This window comes from Hydra viridissima, unplaced genomic scaffold, assembly GCF_058129835.1.
Source record: "Hydra viridissima isolate aposymbiotic clone 2 unplaced genomic scaffold, HvirCarnegie_v1 scaffold_1, whole genome shotgun sequence".
Taxonomy (NCBI): domain Eukaryota; kingdom Metazoa; phylum Cnidaria; class Hydrozoa; order Anthoathecata; family Hydridae; genus Hydra; species Hydra viridissima.
The window spans coordinates 9,206,076-9,221,113 of NW_028324300.1; the positions used below are offsets into that span (position 1 = coordinate 9,206,076).

Sequence of the window (15,038 nt, forward strand, 5' to 3'; positions counted from 1 at the left end):
AATAAAACTGGAATAAATATGCAAATAATCACTTCAAAGTTAAAACTGCAAAAGAACTTCAATAAACAAACCAGAACATAATAGAAATGACAACGTAAGATTATAACAAAGATAACAAAAAGGGTTTATTTCAGTAAATTAAAAAATCAGTTTGTCTTCTTCCCCTTGGACTTTGTTGAAACAGGAACCTGAGAGATAGCAGACTGCCGAGAGGATGAGATTTTGTTTATATAGTATAACGCAACAAGTGAAAACAAGAAACTAAAAGAAAAATATTTATACACCTAAGTTTTAATTATTATCTATCTGACATATATACAAAGTATTATAATAAAATTTTAATATAAAGAAATATTAACTATCTAACATGTATACAAAGTTGTCATTGCAAATTAGATGTCATATATCTAATTTGGGATTAGAGACAACATATATAAACTTACATTAAATATAAGCACACATAAACATACTAAGACTATTAAGTTTTAGCATTTTAAATTCTGAGTATTTTCTTGCCTTGTTGATTCTTTATCATGACAGTGTGATGAAAGTGTAGTATCATGTGTAAATTTTATCATTTATTGATAGTGTGATGAAAGTACCATGTGCAAATTTTTTATTTAATTATAATTTTAATTAATTATAATTTTTAACAATCCTAATTACTTCTATTGCTAAATCCAATTTCAGACTTTTTATTGAAACATCCCAATGTAAGTTGATATAGTAATTGTTGTTGAGACACTATAGACCTATTCTGGCTCTTAAACTTCTTTCAATAGATGAACAACTATTATGAAATGCTGTTTCAGCTTAGAAGTTAGATATTTGACAGCTTTGGAAATGTCTGATTTTAATAAAAAGTTAGCTAAGCAACTAAAAGAAGTAACTTTTTATTAAAACCAGACATTCATATACAAATATATTTTCATATATAAACGTTAATTTGTAGCAATCTGTAGAAGAGATTTGAAAAATTACTTCCATCATTAACTGTATGAAATAATATTTCTTAAAAAACCTCTTATGAACCCAACTCTTCAGTTATTACAAACAATTTTTCAGAGTCTAATAAAAATTTATTAACTCCTATTGAAACTTGTTTTTATTTTTTATCTCACCAGGTTGTAACACAAACTCTATGTACCATCCCAGATGCAACCATAGCAAGGAGTAAGCATATTATTACTGCAAAAGCAAACAAACAAAAATGTTATCATAAATTATTTTTGTAATGTTGAGACAAAAACAATATTTTTCATACTTTTTGCAATCAAGTATAAGTAACTCATTAAGATCTTGAATTAATGTATAATAAATATTATGTAAAGCTACCTTCTGGAAATAACTTTGATTGAAAATTTCTTCCTAGGATAATGTTTTCAAAATTATTCATTGCCTTTAAAAGATAGTTAAGGAAAAAAAAAGTATGTATGTATGTATGTATATATGTATGTATGTATGTATGTATGTATGTATGTATGTATGTATGTATGTATGTATGTATGTATGTATGTATGTATGTATGTATGTATGTATGTATGTATGTATGTATGTATGTATGTATGTACGTATGTATGTATGTATGCATGGATGTATTATGTATATACAATAGCATGCAAAAGTTGATAAACAGCTAAATTTTTCAAGTTTTTTCGTCATAACTTTTTGACTTTTGACTATAAATGAATGAAATTTTTATTAATTGTTCCTATGTGACTATATAGTATAATTTATTCAAAAAAATTATAACTTGTAATGGAAGGAAAAAATTCAAATTTTATTGAAAACATAACCATGCAAAAGTTTATAAACAATTCCATATCCCATTAAGAAAATTAAAATTTCATTGAAAAAAATGTATTTATGTTAAAATTAATTTATTGGATGTAATATTTAACTTAACTTGAATTTAAAAAATAATGAAAAAATCAAAGTAATTGTCAAGAGAAAAGAAAAATCTAATAATATGTGCTGTAGAGAAGGTTCCTTATAAGCAAATTTATGAGCTTTATGATGTGGCTAAATCAACAATTTGCATGCTAGTTAAGAGGTATAGAAACCAAAAGACACTTGAAAACAAGTATTGTTCAGGCAGGCTAAAGTAAACTACAGAAGATTTGGTAAGAAAATCAAAACAAGATGCTGTCAAATTAAATAGCATTTTGAGAAATATGTTGTTAAGTGCAGCATAGATACTACAAAATGTTGCCTGGGTCAGCATAATTTCTTTGGTCATCATCTTGCCAAGAAACCATTAATATTATTAAATAATCGCTCAGCCCAATTGAAATTTGCAAAAAATCATAAGCATTAGACTTCTAAAGAATAGTGAAAAGTCTTATTCAGTAACAAATCAAAGTTTTGTATGTTTGGTAGCAATGGTATTAAGTACATGAGACATCCAAAAGATGAAAGAGTTAATCCTAAGTATCAAATGCCAACAGCTAAACCTGGTGGGGGCAAATAATGGGATCTTTCAGTCGTGATTCTAATGGTCCACTTCATCGCATTGATTATATTTAGATATAATCAATGTGATGAAGTGGATCAATAGAATCAAGACTGACAGTAAATCGATGCATTGATTATATCTAAATATATGCAAATCGATGCATCAATTTTATTTAGATATAATCAAAAATGTTATGCTGTCACATGGAAAGGGCAAAATGCCTTGTAGTTGGATTTTCCAGCAAGACAATTATTTAAAGCACCATGCAAATTCTATAAAAACTTTTTTCAATTTGAAAAAAATTCTTATTTCGGACTGGCCTTGTCAAAACTCAGATTTAAGTCCATCAGAACATCTTTGGGAATATTTTGATCGTCAATTGAAAGTTGAAAAAACGATCAATAAAAATGATTTATTCCAGGTGCTTTTGGATTGTTGGGCAAATATCCCCATAGATGTCCAATATCTTGATCAACTTAGTTGACTATATAACTTGTTGTTGTTAAGCAATGTTAAAGTCTAGAGGCAACAAATCACTAATGTGCTGTGATGAATTATTGTAGAGGAATTAGAAATAGTACCTTTTTTTTAAATTTTTTTCATTTGTTATATAAACTTTTGCACGATTTTGTTTACAATAAAATTTGAATTTCTCCTGTTACAATTTATCATTTTTTGGAGTAATTTATAGTATGTAATCACATTATAGGGTGTATTGTTGAAAATTACATTTATTTTCACTGTAAAGTCAAAAAGCTATGATAAAAAAACTTAGCTGTTTAAAAACTTTTGCACACTACTTTATGTATAAACTTAACTGAAATTTATTATTGCCAAAAATTATAATTTAGCAGATTTCTAAAAAGAAAAAAGATTTAGCTATACAATGATGAAATAAACACTGAAACTCAAAAGTATGATTTTAAACAGAAGTTTAAAATTACACTTTTGAGTTACAGTGTTTATTTGATTGATTGAACATAGCTCATGCTTATATTTTAAACAATCCCAATTTGAACTGCATTCAAACTAAATCATTTTTTTTTTTATTTTTACACAAAAGCATATGTAATTTTATAAAAAAAACTTTCTAATTACAGGGGAGAATTTCTTCATCAAATAGAACAAAAAAGCTACAGCATGCTCAATTTACTTGAGTTATGTTATGAAGAAGTTAATTGGAGTTTGTTGAGAACAACAAAAACTTCTTGATTTATGGATGATCAAATATATATGTGTATATATAAAAATTTCAATTGTAAAAAAAGATACTGTTAACCCAAAGACAAAAACTTGCGATCCAAGAAACCCACCAACCAATGTCAATGGTTTAGATGAGCCTAGTTGAGACTTAAATAGTTGCATTACAGCAAATATTATTAGACATAAGGTAGAAGCTACTACACATGATGTATTTGTCGGCAAGACTACAAAAAAAAAAGAATGTCAATTTCTTAACACAATCATTTAAAAACACTACATAAATGTTAAAGACCTGGCTTTTATGGCTTAGCTGTTATATAAATAGTTTCACTATAAAAACATTAGAAATAAGGATTATTAAAATAATTGTTTTTTGTTTGTTTGTTTGTTTAAGACTGCAAAGAATTTTTTTCAATTTTTAATGAAGATTTTTTTTATTATTGAACTTAAAATGGCTAAAAAATTAACAATAATCAAGTTTTATAGCATTACAATAACTAAAAATTCAAAGCTATTTTTTAGCCCACTAATCATGATATACCAAACTATTTGTCAGAGTTTATGTGGACGCAATTTTTTGAAGAACACCTTTACTTTCTTTTCTGGAATCAAGTTGGAAACAATTATTTATTATTACAGTAAGAATTATCATAAATATAAATCCTCATAAGCAAAAAGAAAAATAATTTTTTATAAGTTTATCTAAAAAAAAAAAAAAAAAAAAATCCAAGAAAGAACAATTCTATACTGTTTATTTCAAAACTATGTTAAATTGGCAATAATTTTGATAGTTGCCAATTTTAATAGGAGTGACTGCCACAATCAATTTAGCAAACTACTTTCAACTTTTGAAGTATTTTCATTGAAAAAATAATAAATGTCAGTGTTTTCATGTTAATTTTTTCAGATTCAATTGGTCAAATTATTTCTTCTATATTTTTCAAGTTTTAAACAGCAGTCTTTAATTACTTGCAATAAAAATAATGCATGTATATGCTATTGTAAAATAGCAGACAGTTTTTAGATAAAGTAATAAAAAAAAAATCTTTAGTTTCAGGATGAACTTGTTCTAAAGAAGCCAGAGATAAGACTCAGGATTATAGTAAATACTATGTGCAATAGTTTTAAATGAAAACAGCTTCACACCTTACAAGTGACAGTTATAATACAAGCTGTATATAAAGTAATAAATAATTTTAACTAAGATCAAAAGCTAGTTTTTACAATTATGAATTATGTTACTTAACATGTGAAGAAGAATATTCCACTAAGTCATGTTTGATATTTAATAGTACACTCATATCAAAAAATATTACCAAATTCAAGATGCTCTCCATAAGGTCTACAAATTCAATAACAATTTAAACAAAAATTAATTGAACTAAGCTTTAGCTAAAGTATTGAACTTCAGGAAAATCTTTAAACTGATAATTGAGTAAAACATATTAGTGAGGAGTTTTGGGTAATACAATAAAAAAACTTAGGGTTCTGTTGTCTAATTATAATAGGTCTACCTATAACATGTGCTTTTTTAAAAATTTAAACGTTTCTTACTGTTGGTTAGTTTATTTGTGAACTAATTGTCCACATAAAAACTATAAAACGTTGTTGGAAAAAGTAATCAAACAAATAATTAAACATAAGCATAAAAGTCAATCAATTTACTAAGCTAAGTAGCTACTTGTTTGATAGATAGAGGCTATTTTAAGGTATTAAACAGCTTATGTTAAACTCTACGTTATATACTTTATTTAATAACACGTAGGTCCCTTTAGAAGTACTTTCAAATTTTTCCAAAATACATTTGATAAATAAATTGAAAAGTGAAGAAAAATTGCACAAAAATCAATACGTACCCATGTTTAATTTCACAGAATTTGTTTGTGGTCTTCAGAAGCAAAATGTCAATTTGTTGACTAGAAATGTTTCAAAACACGTCTTTTAGTTCCTCTTAATAATAATACAGCCACGATTGAGCTTTTAAAAGCAAAGTAGACTTTTTCATAATCATAAATTGTATTCAAAGATTTTTGTAACTTTTCAGATATTTATCTTATTTTTCTTAAAAAATTGAAATTAAATTATTTTTTAAGATTTAAAATTTTTATACTTCTTAAATTATTTTTATGTTTTTATAATTTTTATATTTAAAAAGTAGCTTAGGATTCACGAGTATCTATTAAAAAAAGTTGGTCTGAATTACTAACACAATTCCTCGATTGTTCAATAAAACAGAGGTTTGCAAGAGAGGGGGCAGGTTTCGCTTCTTTTCCTTATAATAACAGTAGTGCAAAATGGTATGTTGTTTTAACTAATTTGCTTTTAAGCTTATTTAAATATGTTGTTATAATTTTTGAATAGGCAGAATCTTTTAAAACCAATTTTGCTGAGAAAAAGATTTTATTATTAATTTATAGAAATCTTTTTCTTAGTAAAACGCTACTATTATTATTTATTACTTTTATTTCATAGTGCAGAATAAAATGAACACTATTATATATATATATATATATATATATATATATATATATATATATATATATATATATATATATATATATATATATATATATATATATATATATATATATATATATATATATATATATATATATTAGGGTGGTAGTCAAAAATTAAATGTTCAGATTTTGTCTGGGACAACCTCTAGTCCTGTTCCTATTGATCTCATGAACTCATGTGCAAAATTTCATAAAAATATTCTTTCATTAAAGGGTGCCACATGCCAACTGATAAAACCACATGTACGCGATAGAAAAGATAGCCGTGTAAATTAATGTGTTGTTGAATATTATTGAAATCTTTAAATAAATTTTTTATCTGTAAATCCATTTTGAACACAACCAGATGTCTTTTCAATGAGGTGTACCCTTTATGTTTTTTTTGAGAATCTGACCAGTTGTTAAATTTATCAACTAATTAATGTTCTGTATATGAAAAATATTTATAAATTTCCAAATACAGATAAAAAAAACAGAAATTTTACTTCATAGCATTTTTAGAAATTTGTTACATTCAAATAGTTAAATCTTTATAGTGCTTAAATATTAATTACTTAGCTGCAGCCCACTTACTTATTTTTTCTATCCCAGAATTCCTTGTAATTTGCCACCCAATCGCCATTTTGTATGTTTATCACTATCAGACTACCAAATTAATTATTTTAACTAAAATTTTTCATTTTTAACATTTTTGCAGTGGAATATCTCAATTGTGAAAAGTCAGTCGTGACAGATATGAAGACGGTATATCAGATCCTGAAACAGCTTTAGTTTTTAACAGCAACAGAGAAATGATGAAAGAAGCTATTGATTTCATTCAAAACTGCTTGCTGACAGAGAACCAGCCTCGTGATGATTATAGGGAACTTTTAGAACTGTCTTTGATCTACCTGGGTCATATTCCTCCTCGCGGGGTTCATTTTAAGGCTCCTGGGGCTATGCATCGGGCCAGATGGATGGCCATGGCTATTTATTCGATCAAAATTTTTCTCTTCAGATCCCAGTTTCGCATGACAAAGCGTGAAATAAATTTATCACGTTTCTTGAATATTTTTGTCTGCTTTGTCTATCTCAACTCATGATTTACTGCTTCGCTGTCCATTCAAGCTCCACTGAATGATCTCATGTGCCTTAAACGACTCACACAATTCAGGACAATAAATTTAAATGTTGCAAATGTAGCGATAAAGGCATTGTCTTGTCATATGTGGTACCTCAGTGAGGAACTGATTGCCTTTAGTTTTTTTGATGATCGTGTTGATGCAGCTACAAAATACGAGATGGTAAATGCAATGAAAACAAAAACTGGAAATGGAATTCCTGCAAAACGTGTTCAACTACGTGAAAACAACATTTCATCATCAGAGCTTGCTGATTTCATTAACTCGAACACCATGAGGTTTTTTGTTATACTGGGCATCTCAACTTCTTGGCTCGAATTGGATTCATCTTTGTGGAACGAGGACCAAGTTTTTATTGCAGCTAAGCATTTTGTAGCCGGTTTGAGCGTTGTGAATGACAGAGCAGAGAGAGGAGTTGCTCTTATCCAAGACTTTAACCAAATTCTAACAAAAGATGAAGGACAAAAGCAAGCACTTCTCCATGTTGTGTCTGAGCATCGAAAACAGTTTCCAGATGCCAAGAAATCCACTGTTGTTAAACAGGACTAAATAGTCATTTTTCCATTCAAAACAAAATGAAAAACTAAAATGATATTGAAATTATAGTTATTTTTTCATGGTTTTCAATGTTCAATACTTTGTTATTTAAAAACTTTTGAATTAAAATAGTTTATGTAGAAAAAATTTTTTAAAGTGCTTACAGCCATTAGCGTCAACCTTAGTGAAACTTTCAACCCCGTGTGGCACCCCTTAATGATGAAATATCCTTCTCAAATTTTGCACATAAGTTTGTTATGCTAAAAGGAACAAAAATAGAGGTTGTCCCATCAATTTACTTTGAAAAAGTTTTTTGAGCACCACCCTAATATATATATATATATATATATATATATATATATATATATATATATATATATATATATATATATATATATATATATATATATATATATATAATGTGTATATTCATTCATTCATTTATTCATTCTGGGTACTGATTAAAATTGTATATTACATTGTATTAGAATTACAACTGACTTTAGATAAGTATGTTTTAGAAAATGACGAAAAGTAGATGTTTATAGTTTTAAAACTTTATACACAACACCCAGAATTGTTAAAATTGAAAACCTTTTTTCTAGCCTCAAAATGAGCATATTGAATTATCCATCAAGAGGCATGGAAGACAATTGGATTACCATGAAAAACGGTAATTTTTGTTTTTAGATAAAAATATACTCTGTTTTTTTAGGGCATTAATAAAATAAGAATAAATGCACTTATTCTTTAAATAGTTATTTTTTCTACTAAATGAAGATCTAGATAATAAATTCTCAACTGTAAGGATATTGGTATTTAAATATGTAACAGAATGATAAAAGTATTTAATAAAAAAGCTTTCATATCAGTTTTCAAATTATGTTTTCAAAGACAAATTTAATATTTTAATTTTTTTTTTCCAAAAATAATGTTTGGAGGAAAACTTAAAAAGCTTATTAGTTGTTATATTTTTCAACACAATCTAAAGCTAATCCAGAAATTTTCATTAAAATATAAAAGAAAAAGATTTAGTAACTAGTTGATTTATTTCACAAATGGTATTCATTAATTCATTAGGGTAATTTTTAACCCTTTTTTATTTTTTATTTTTTTTCAAATGGAGATTTTTTTTTTTGTAAAGAAGCTGTGATGGTGTAATAAATTGTGTTTTTTATTTGGTAGAAATTTTGGATCAAGATGAAAGAAGATTTTATAGTACCTTTTTAAATATGATTTAGTTTCTATATGTTTGTTTTAAAGTCGAAAGAAAGAAGGAAGAGAACCTCATAAGCTAGCTTTGAAGGCTAAAAAGTTAATTGGTCTGAAGTAAGCACTTTTTTTTCTTGAAGCCATTCATGAACTAATTAAAATAATCATTTTTATATACAATTTGTTTAAACAATAAACTGATTAATTTCAATAATTTGTTTTAAATGATTTTTTCTTTTCAAATTATAAAGAGCTAAGATCTACAATAAAAAAAGACATGCAGAAAAGGTACAGCTCAAAAAAACCTTAAAAATGCACGAGGAGAAAAAAACAAAGGCTAAAGACTCTAGCAAAACTCTTGAAGGTGCAGTTCCTGCATATTTACTTGATCGTGAAGGGCAGACCCGTGCAAAGGTTTTAAGTAACATGATAAAACAGAAGCGGAAAGAGAAAGCTGTATGAGTTTTGTTTTTAAAGCTAGTTTTTAGTTTTAGATCATACTAGATTGTAGTAACATACTATTATGTATGTAACATGGTTATAACTTACCATGATGTATGCAGTAGTAAAAACTTTCCAAATTAATGTAGGGTAAGTGGGATGTGCCTTTGCCAAAAGTAAAAGCAATTGGAGAAGATGAAGTTTTTAGAGTGGTTAGAACAGGAAAATCTAAACGTGAGTTACATATATGTAATTGTATTTATATATAAGTTATATGTATTTGTGTGTATGTTTGTGTGTGAATGTATATATGTATGTATATGTGTGTGTATATATGTATGTGTGTATGTATGTATGTATGTATGTATGTATGTATGTATGTATGTATGTATGTATGTATGTATATAATGCTAACTGCATTCTTGTTTGAATTGTTAAACTTTATTTAATCAAAAGTTAAATATTGTCTGTTGAAATACCTTCCTATTTGTTGAAACCATCCTAGAAATTGAACTTAGAAAGTTTATTATATCTAAGCGTAGATCAAAAGTACTTAATATAGAGCAAAAATTGAATATTCTTCAATAGTAGTTGCTTTATGTGACCATATAGAGCATAATCTGTTATATGTTCAAGAAAATTTATATTTAGAATTTCTTTACACAAGACACAAACTAATTCCAATAAGTTGTTAGGTTTTTCAAAAGTTTAAATTTTATTATTTTAAGGTAAATGCTGGAAAAGAATGGTTACAAAGGTTACCTATGTTGGTGATGAGTTTACTAGAAAGCCTCCGAAGTTTGAAAGGTTTATAAGGCCAATGGTAAGTTTAAAAATTTGCATTTATTGTTTATTATCAGTGATAAAAAGTTTTAATTTAGTAAAAGCAAAGTGTTTTATGGATAATAACTGCTCTATTTGTTTCTTAGGGATTACGTTTCAAGAAAGCTCATGTAACTCACCCGGAGGTAAAAGAATTCTTTTTTCTCATTTGTTTTAATTTTTAGTTTGTGTTTTGATTCGACCATATTTTTAAAAGTGCTGAAATACAGGTGTTATTGATATTTATGAATTAAAAAGATCAAAAATAATATTTATTAAAATATTTAATCTTTTTTCAGTTAAAAGCAACATTTTGTTTGCCCATTATTGGTGTTAAAAAAAATCCACAGTCTCCAATGTATACTTCGCTTGGTGTTATAACCAAAGGAACTGTTATCGAGGTTTTACTAATTTATTTGTTGGATTTTGTTATAATTAGTGGTGTTTGATTATCTTTTTTGTTACTAACCTTTTTTCGTTTTTAAGGTTAATGTCAGTGAGTTGGGATTAGTTACTCAAGGTGGAAAGGTTGTTTGGGGTAAGTAATCATCTTTTTTTCTTTTGTCTTGTTTTTATAAAATCTGAAAAATCATAATCTTTGTAGCATTTTAGGCAAGAGGTTTTGAAGTTTTATATGTTTCCTCAAATATTTTTAAAAGGCAAATATGCTCAAGTTACTAATAATCCTGAAAATGACGGTTGTATTAATGCGGTCCTGCTCGTGTAATTCTCAAGCTCCAGCAGTTCGTAATACTGAAGAGTGTCAATTGTAATCGCGGTCCGTAGATGTGCTGCAGAAAATATCGATAATAGATTGCGAAGCATAGCCATGAGTATATCCGAAGACAAATGATCTCAGTTAATTTAACCTTCAGGAGATTTTCTTCATATGCGATTTTTTTTAAGTTTCGCCAAAAAAAACCGCTGTGAAAAAAAGTCGTTAATGTTTCTAGTTGAAATACGCGATTTTCAAATTGCAGTGCACGGCCAATTTTGAAAATTTCGGGTAATAATTTTGGTTTCTATTTGATATCTTGTCATACTAGTGAACTATAACAATGACTATTTTCTATATATTAAATCTATTGAGTTTTTGTTCATATGAAGCCTCCTCTTTTGATTTGCAAAAAATAAACCATTTAAAATGGGACTGAAGGAAATATTTTTAGAAGGAACGTTTAATTTTCATAAATTATAAATAATACTTGTGCTTTATCTGCGTGGATTTGACTTTCAGACGCGCACATACATGAAAAACGCTATATGAAATGTTTATGGTCGTTGCTTTTGGGAGATATCCTTTTATGAATAGCAAATTAAACAACTGACGAGGTTTTTGAATTCCCTTACATTCCTCCTTTCTGCATTAAGAGCCAATAATCATGGGCTATAAATCGATTGTAATATTTTAGGGAATAATCTTTCATAAAAAACGTTAAAATCCACTAGGCAGGCTAAATTTTCCACTCTTCATCTTTTTTCCTTTATCTTTTTAAGCAGAAATCAATAATTGATAACCCAAAGTAATTTTCGGTCATATTTAGCTACATTCTTTTGAAGTTAGAATATCTTACTCGTACATGTGTAGCCGTTTTAACATTTTTCTTCAAATCCTATTTGCTTTACACAGCTACAAAAAATATTTATGATGGTTTACAAATTTCTCACTAAAAAACCAAAAAATGGTTCATCTTGTAAAAAACTTGAATTACAACGAATCGTTTACACTTTTTAGCTCTGAAAGCATGAAGCACTGAAAAAATAACAAAACGACTGTAAACACTTCTAGATTCAGTCAAATATTTTCTCTGCAATCAAAAAATTACATTAAAGAAGTTTTACGTGCTTTGAATTTTGAAACTATGACTCTTCAGAAAAATCCAGTGAAGTAGTCGTACACATTTTGATTATGAATAATGTTAAACTATTAAAGTCTTCTCCACTCATTTGCTGAATGTAAATAATTAGTTGTAATAGTTAATAAAACAAAATAGTTGATAAAGTTCGACGCTGACACATTGGGAAGCGTACCAATTAATTTCTTTTCATAAAGGAAACCTTTTTATTGAAGTAAAGCTAAACAACTCGGAGAAAGGAGCAACGGCAAATGTTTTTCTCCCCAGAACAAGATAAAACGTTTGGCGGACAACGTTACAACAATGACAATACAGTTTCATTCTTGCAACATCAACTTGTAAGAATTTTGCCTGAGACAGACAATATTCACGCACAAAAATGCATTTTGAGAATCAAGCTGCGTCTCTGTAGCTAAAAAATGGATACAATACAACTCTAAAGAGGCTAGGAGTATTGGATAAGAAGGATAATATGGTGCTGTTTCATGAGGATTGCAATTTATTATCCTATTGGTAGTTTTTATTTCATCATATAGTTGGCTGACTAGAAATTAATTCTGCAAATAGCAGCGCTCTCTTTTGTCAATTACAAAAAAGTTGTTAGTAAGTTTAAAGAAAAAAAAATCAAAACAGGTGGTGGCCTTAAGCCATTTTACCACATTTTAAAAAATCCTAATTTGTACCATGTTTAACTCTCAGTTAGTTTTTTTGTGTCTTTATGTTTCTAACTACTTATAATACCCAATAGGATAGAGTGCTTTACTTAGCTCACGCACTCAAAATTGCGCAGTATTTTGACATTCTCACTTTGTTATTGCATTAATATTACATAAACAGATTACTAGCATATCAATTTATCACTAAAGGCTCACATTAGACTGAAATTTTAAAAAATATCAACTTGAACATGGCCTACTTTATACACGGCCGGATATGTTGCATAAATAGGCCGAAAATTAGAAGGCCAGTTTTTCAGTATTTTAAGTTTTTGTGTTTTAAAATGTAAAATAGTTTTAAAAGTAATGCTTAACGTTTCCTAAGTTTAAAGTTTATTAAGTATTCCTTATTAAAAATTTTTTAGGTTAATTCATCTGTGTTAAATATTTTATTAGAAATTAAATTATCAAATATTAAGTAAAAACTATATTTTACAGTTCATTTTAAATATATAATTTTTAACATTTAAAATATAACAGATGCATTTATAAAATAGCATTTGGAGTTGAGATATTAACGATATTGAATTTATAAACAAATTTGTAGTTAAAACAATTTATTTGTATAAACAATTTATATATATATATATATATATATATATATTCACTACATTTCTTATTTTCTCTTTCTCTTTGTCTCCTTTTGAAAGATAATACAGTATCTTTGTGTTTACTCCCACTTACAATCTTTTGTTCATTATTATAAAAAATATTTATTACTGTTCTATTAACAAGAGAAAGTCCCCACTCAAAATGACTATCACAAAGAAATTTTTGGTTCAAATTATACTCATATAAAATATTTTCGCTTACTTTTCTGATCTCAAGAGTTTCCAATGTAAGTAGACTTTGTTTCACTGCATCAAGCATAGCAAAGCAACTAATAACATGACTTGCAATTAACTTTGAGGGAGTTAAGAGACCTCCTCTGGATACTAGGTCAATATATTCTGTATCTATGTCAACGACATCACTTTTTAGCAATAAAGTACACAATTCACATTTCAATTTTTTAAGTAACTTTCTGCATATATATCCAGCAATAAAAATTGTAACCTCTTTACTGTCTTCATCTAACTCACTTTCCTGAATTTCATTATTAAAAAGTTCTGAAATTGAATTCAGATTCACATCTGAATGAAAAGGTTTTAAATCCAGTTTCCAAAAGTCAAAGTTCTCTTTTAATAACGATCTCATTTGCAAAAATTTCTCAGAAGTAGTTACTTCACGTAATCCAACTAGAAACCTGCCACCACTCATTTGACAATACTGTTACGGTCCATTCTAGAACTTTCTAGATACAACAGAACATTCGAGAATCTTCCATAGAACCCTCTAGATATATAATAACGTTCCAGAATGTTCTGTATCTTTCTAGGAACTTTCTATTTTACTATAAATATTAAGTTTGTGATATTATTGTATTGTATTGGTATTACTGAATCAAAAATAAAAGCTTTACAAAAATCGAACTTTTCTTTGGATCTGTTAAGAAACATAACAGATTTTTGGCGACGAAGATCTCTCTATTTTCTAAAAACTACTTATGGAAGAAAAACACGGTGCTACTCTGGTAGCGATATTGTCAGAAATGCAGAAGCTGCAAGAAGCTAGTCAACGACAACTAGCCGAACAACAGCGACAAATCAAGGAGCAACAAAACGCCATTGTCAAACTGCTTGAAGCCAATGAATCAAAGGTCACTCAAGATTTTGCTGCTTTTGATTCAACAGCTGAATTATGGGTCGACTATCAGGAAAGATTCGAAACATTCGCTAAAGCTCGGGGTATAACAAGAAATAACAAAGCTGCTTATTTTCTCAGTTGTCAAACTCCAGTCATCTACAAACAGTTGTGCAATCTTGCTAGCCAACAAGAGACTCCTTTAACAGTCAACCATCTTTCGTATGATCAAATTGCTCAATTCATGAAAGAACAATACAATCCAACCAAATTCCTTGTTCGTGAAAGATTCAAATTTTGGTCAAGCATTGGTCGAAATCAAGGTGAATCTATTCCACAACTGGTTGCTCGAATTCGACAATTGGCTGCAACATGCGACTTTGCTAACATCACAAATCCACTGGATGAAGCTCTTCGAACACATTTTATCTGCTCTATTAAAAATGAAGCAGTGCTCAAAGCTCTTTTCAAGT

The 15,038-nt window shown here is 27.9% G+C and overlaps 2 protein-coding genes across 3 annotated transcripts; one reads left to right on the forward strand and one right to left on the reverse strand.

Annotated features, from left to right (window-relative positions):
• Positions 1 to 112: 112 nt before the first annotated feature.
• On the reverse strand, positions 113 to 5,716 carry LOC145188136 (dolichyl-diphosphooligosaccharide--protein glycosyltransferase subunit KCP2-like). 2 transcript variants are annotated; one of them, XM_090081095.1, is made up of 5 exons: positions 5,515 to 5,716; positions 3,728 to 3,882; positions 1,336 to 1,399; positions 1,122 to 1,188; positions 113 to 261 (listed from the first exon to the last, which is right to left on the reverse strand). In XM_090081095.1, the coding sequence occupies exons 1-5, from the start codon at positions 5,516 to 5,518 to the stop codon at positions 147 to 149; spliced, it is 405 nt and encodes a 134-aa protein (XP_089937221.1). In that variant the 5' UTR covers positions 5,519 to 5,716; the 3' UTR covers positions 113 to 146. The 2 variants fall into 2 exon arrangements, with proteins under 2 accessions (XP_089937221.1, XP_089937228.1); XM_090081102.1 differs by lacking the exon at positions 5,515 to 5,716 and adding an exon at positions 5,173 to 5,241 and having other exon boundaries at positions 3,728 to 5,000.
• Positions 5,717 to 5,807: 91 nt separating this feature from the next.
• On the forward strand, positions 5,808 to 11,634 carry LOC145188049 (ribosome biogenesis protein NSA2 homolog). The gene is made up of 10 exons (XM_090081043.1): positions 5,808 to 5,955; positions 8,441 to 8,508; positions 9,099 to 9,164; positions 9,299 to 9,503; positions 9,638 to 9,722; positions 10,217 to 10,311; positions 10,418 to 10,456; positions 10,610 to 10,711; positions 10,797 to 10,848; positions 10,970 to 11,634. The coding sequence occupies exons 1-10, from the start codon at positions 5,953 to 5,955 to the stop codon at positions 11,035 to 11,037; spliced, it is 783 nt and encodes a 260-aa protein (XP_089937169.1). The 5' UTR covers positions 5,808 to 5,952; the 3' UTR covers positions 11,038 to 11,634.
• The last annotated feature ends 3,404 nt before the right edge of the window (positions 11,635 to 15,038 follow it).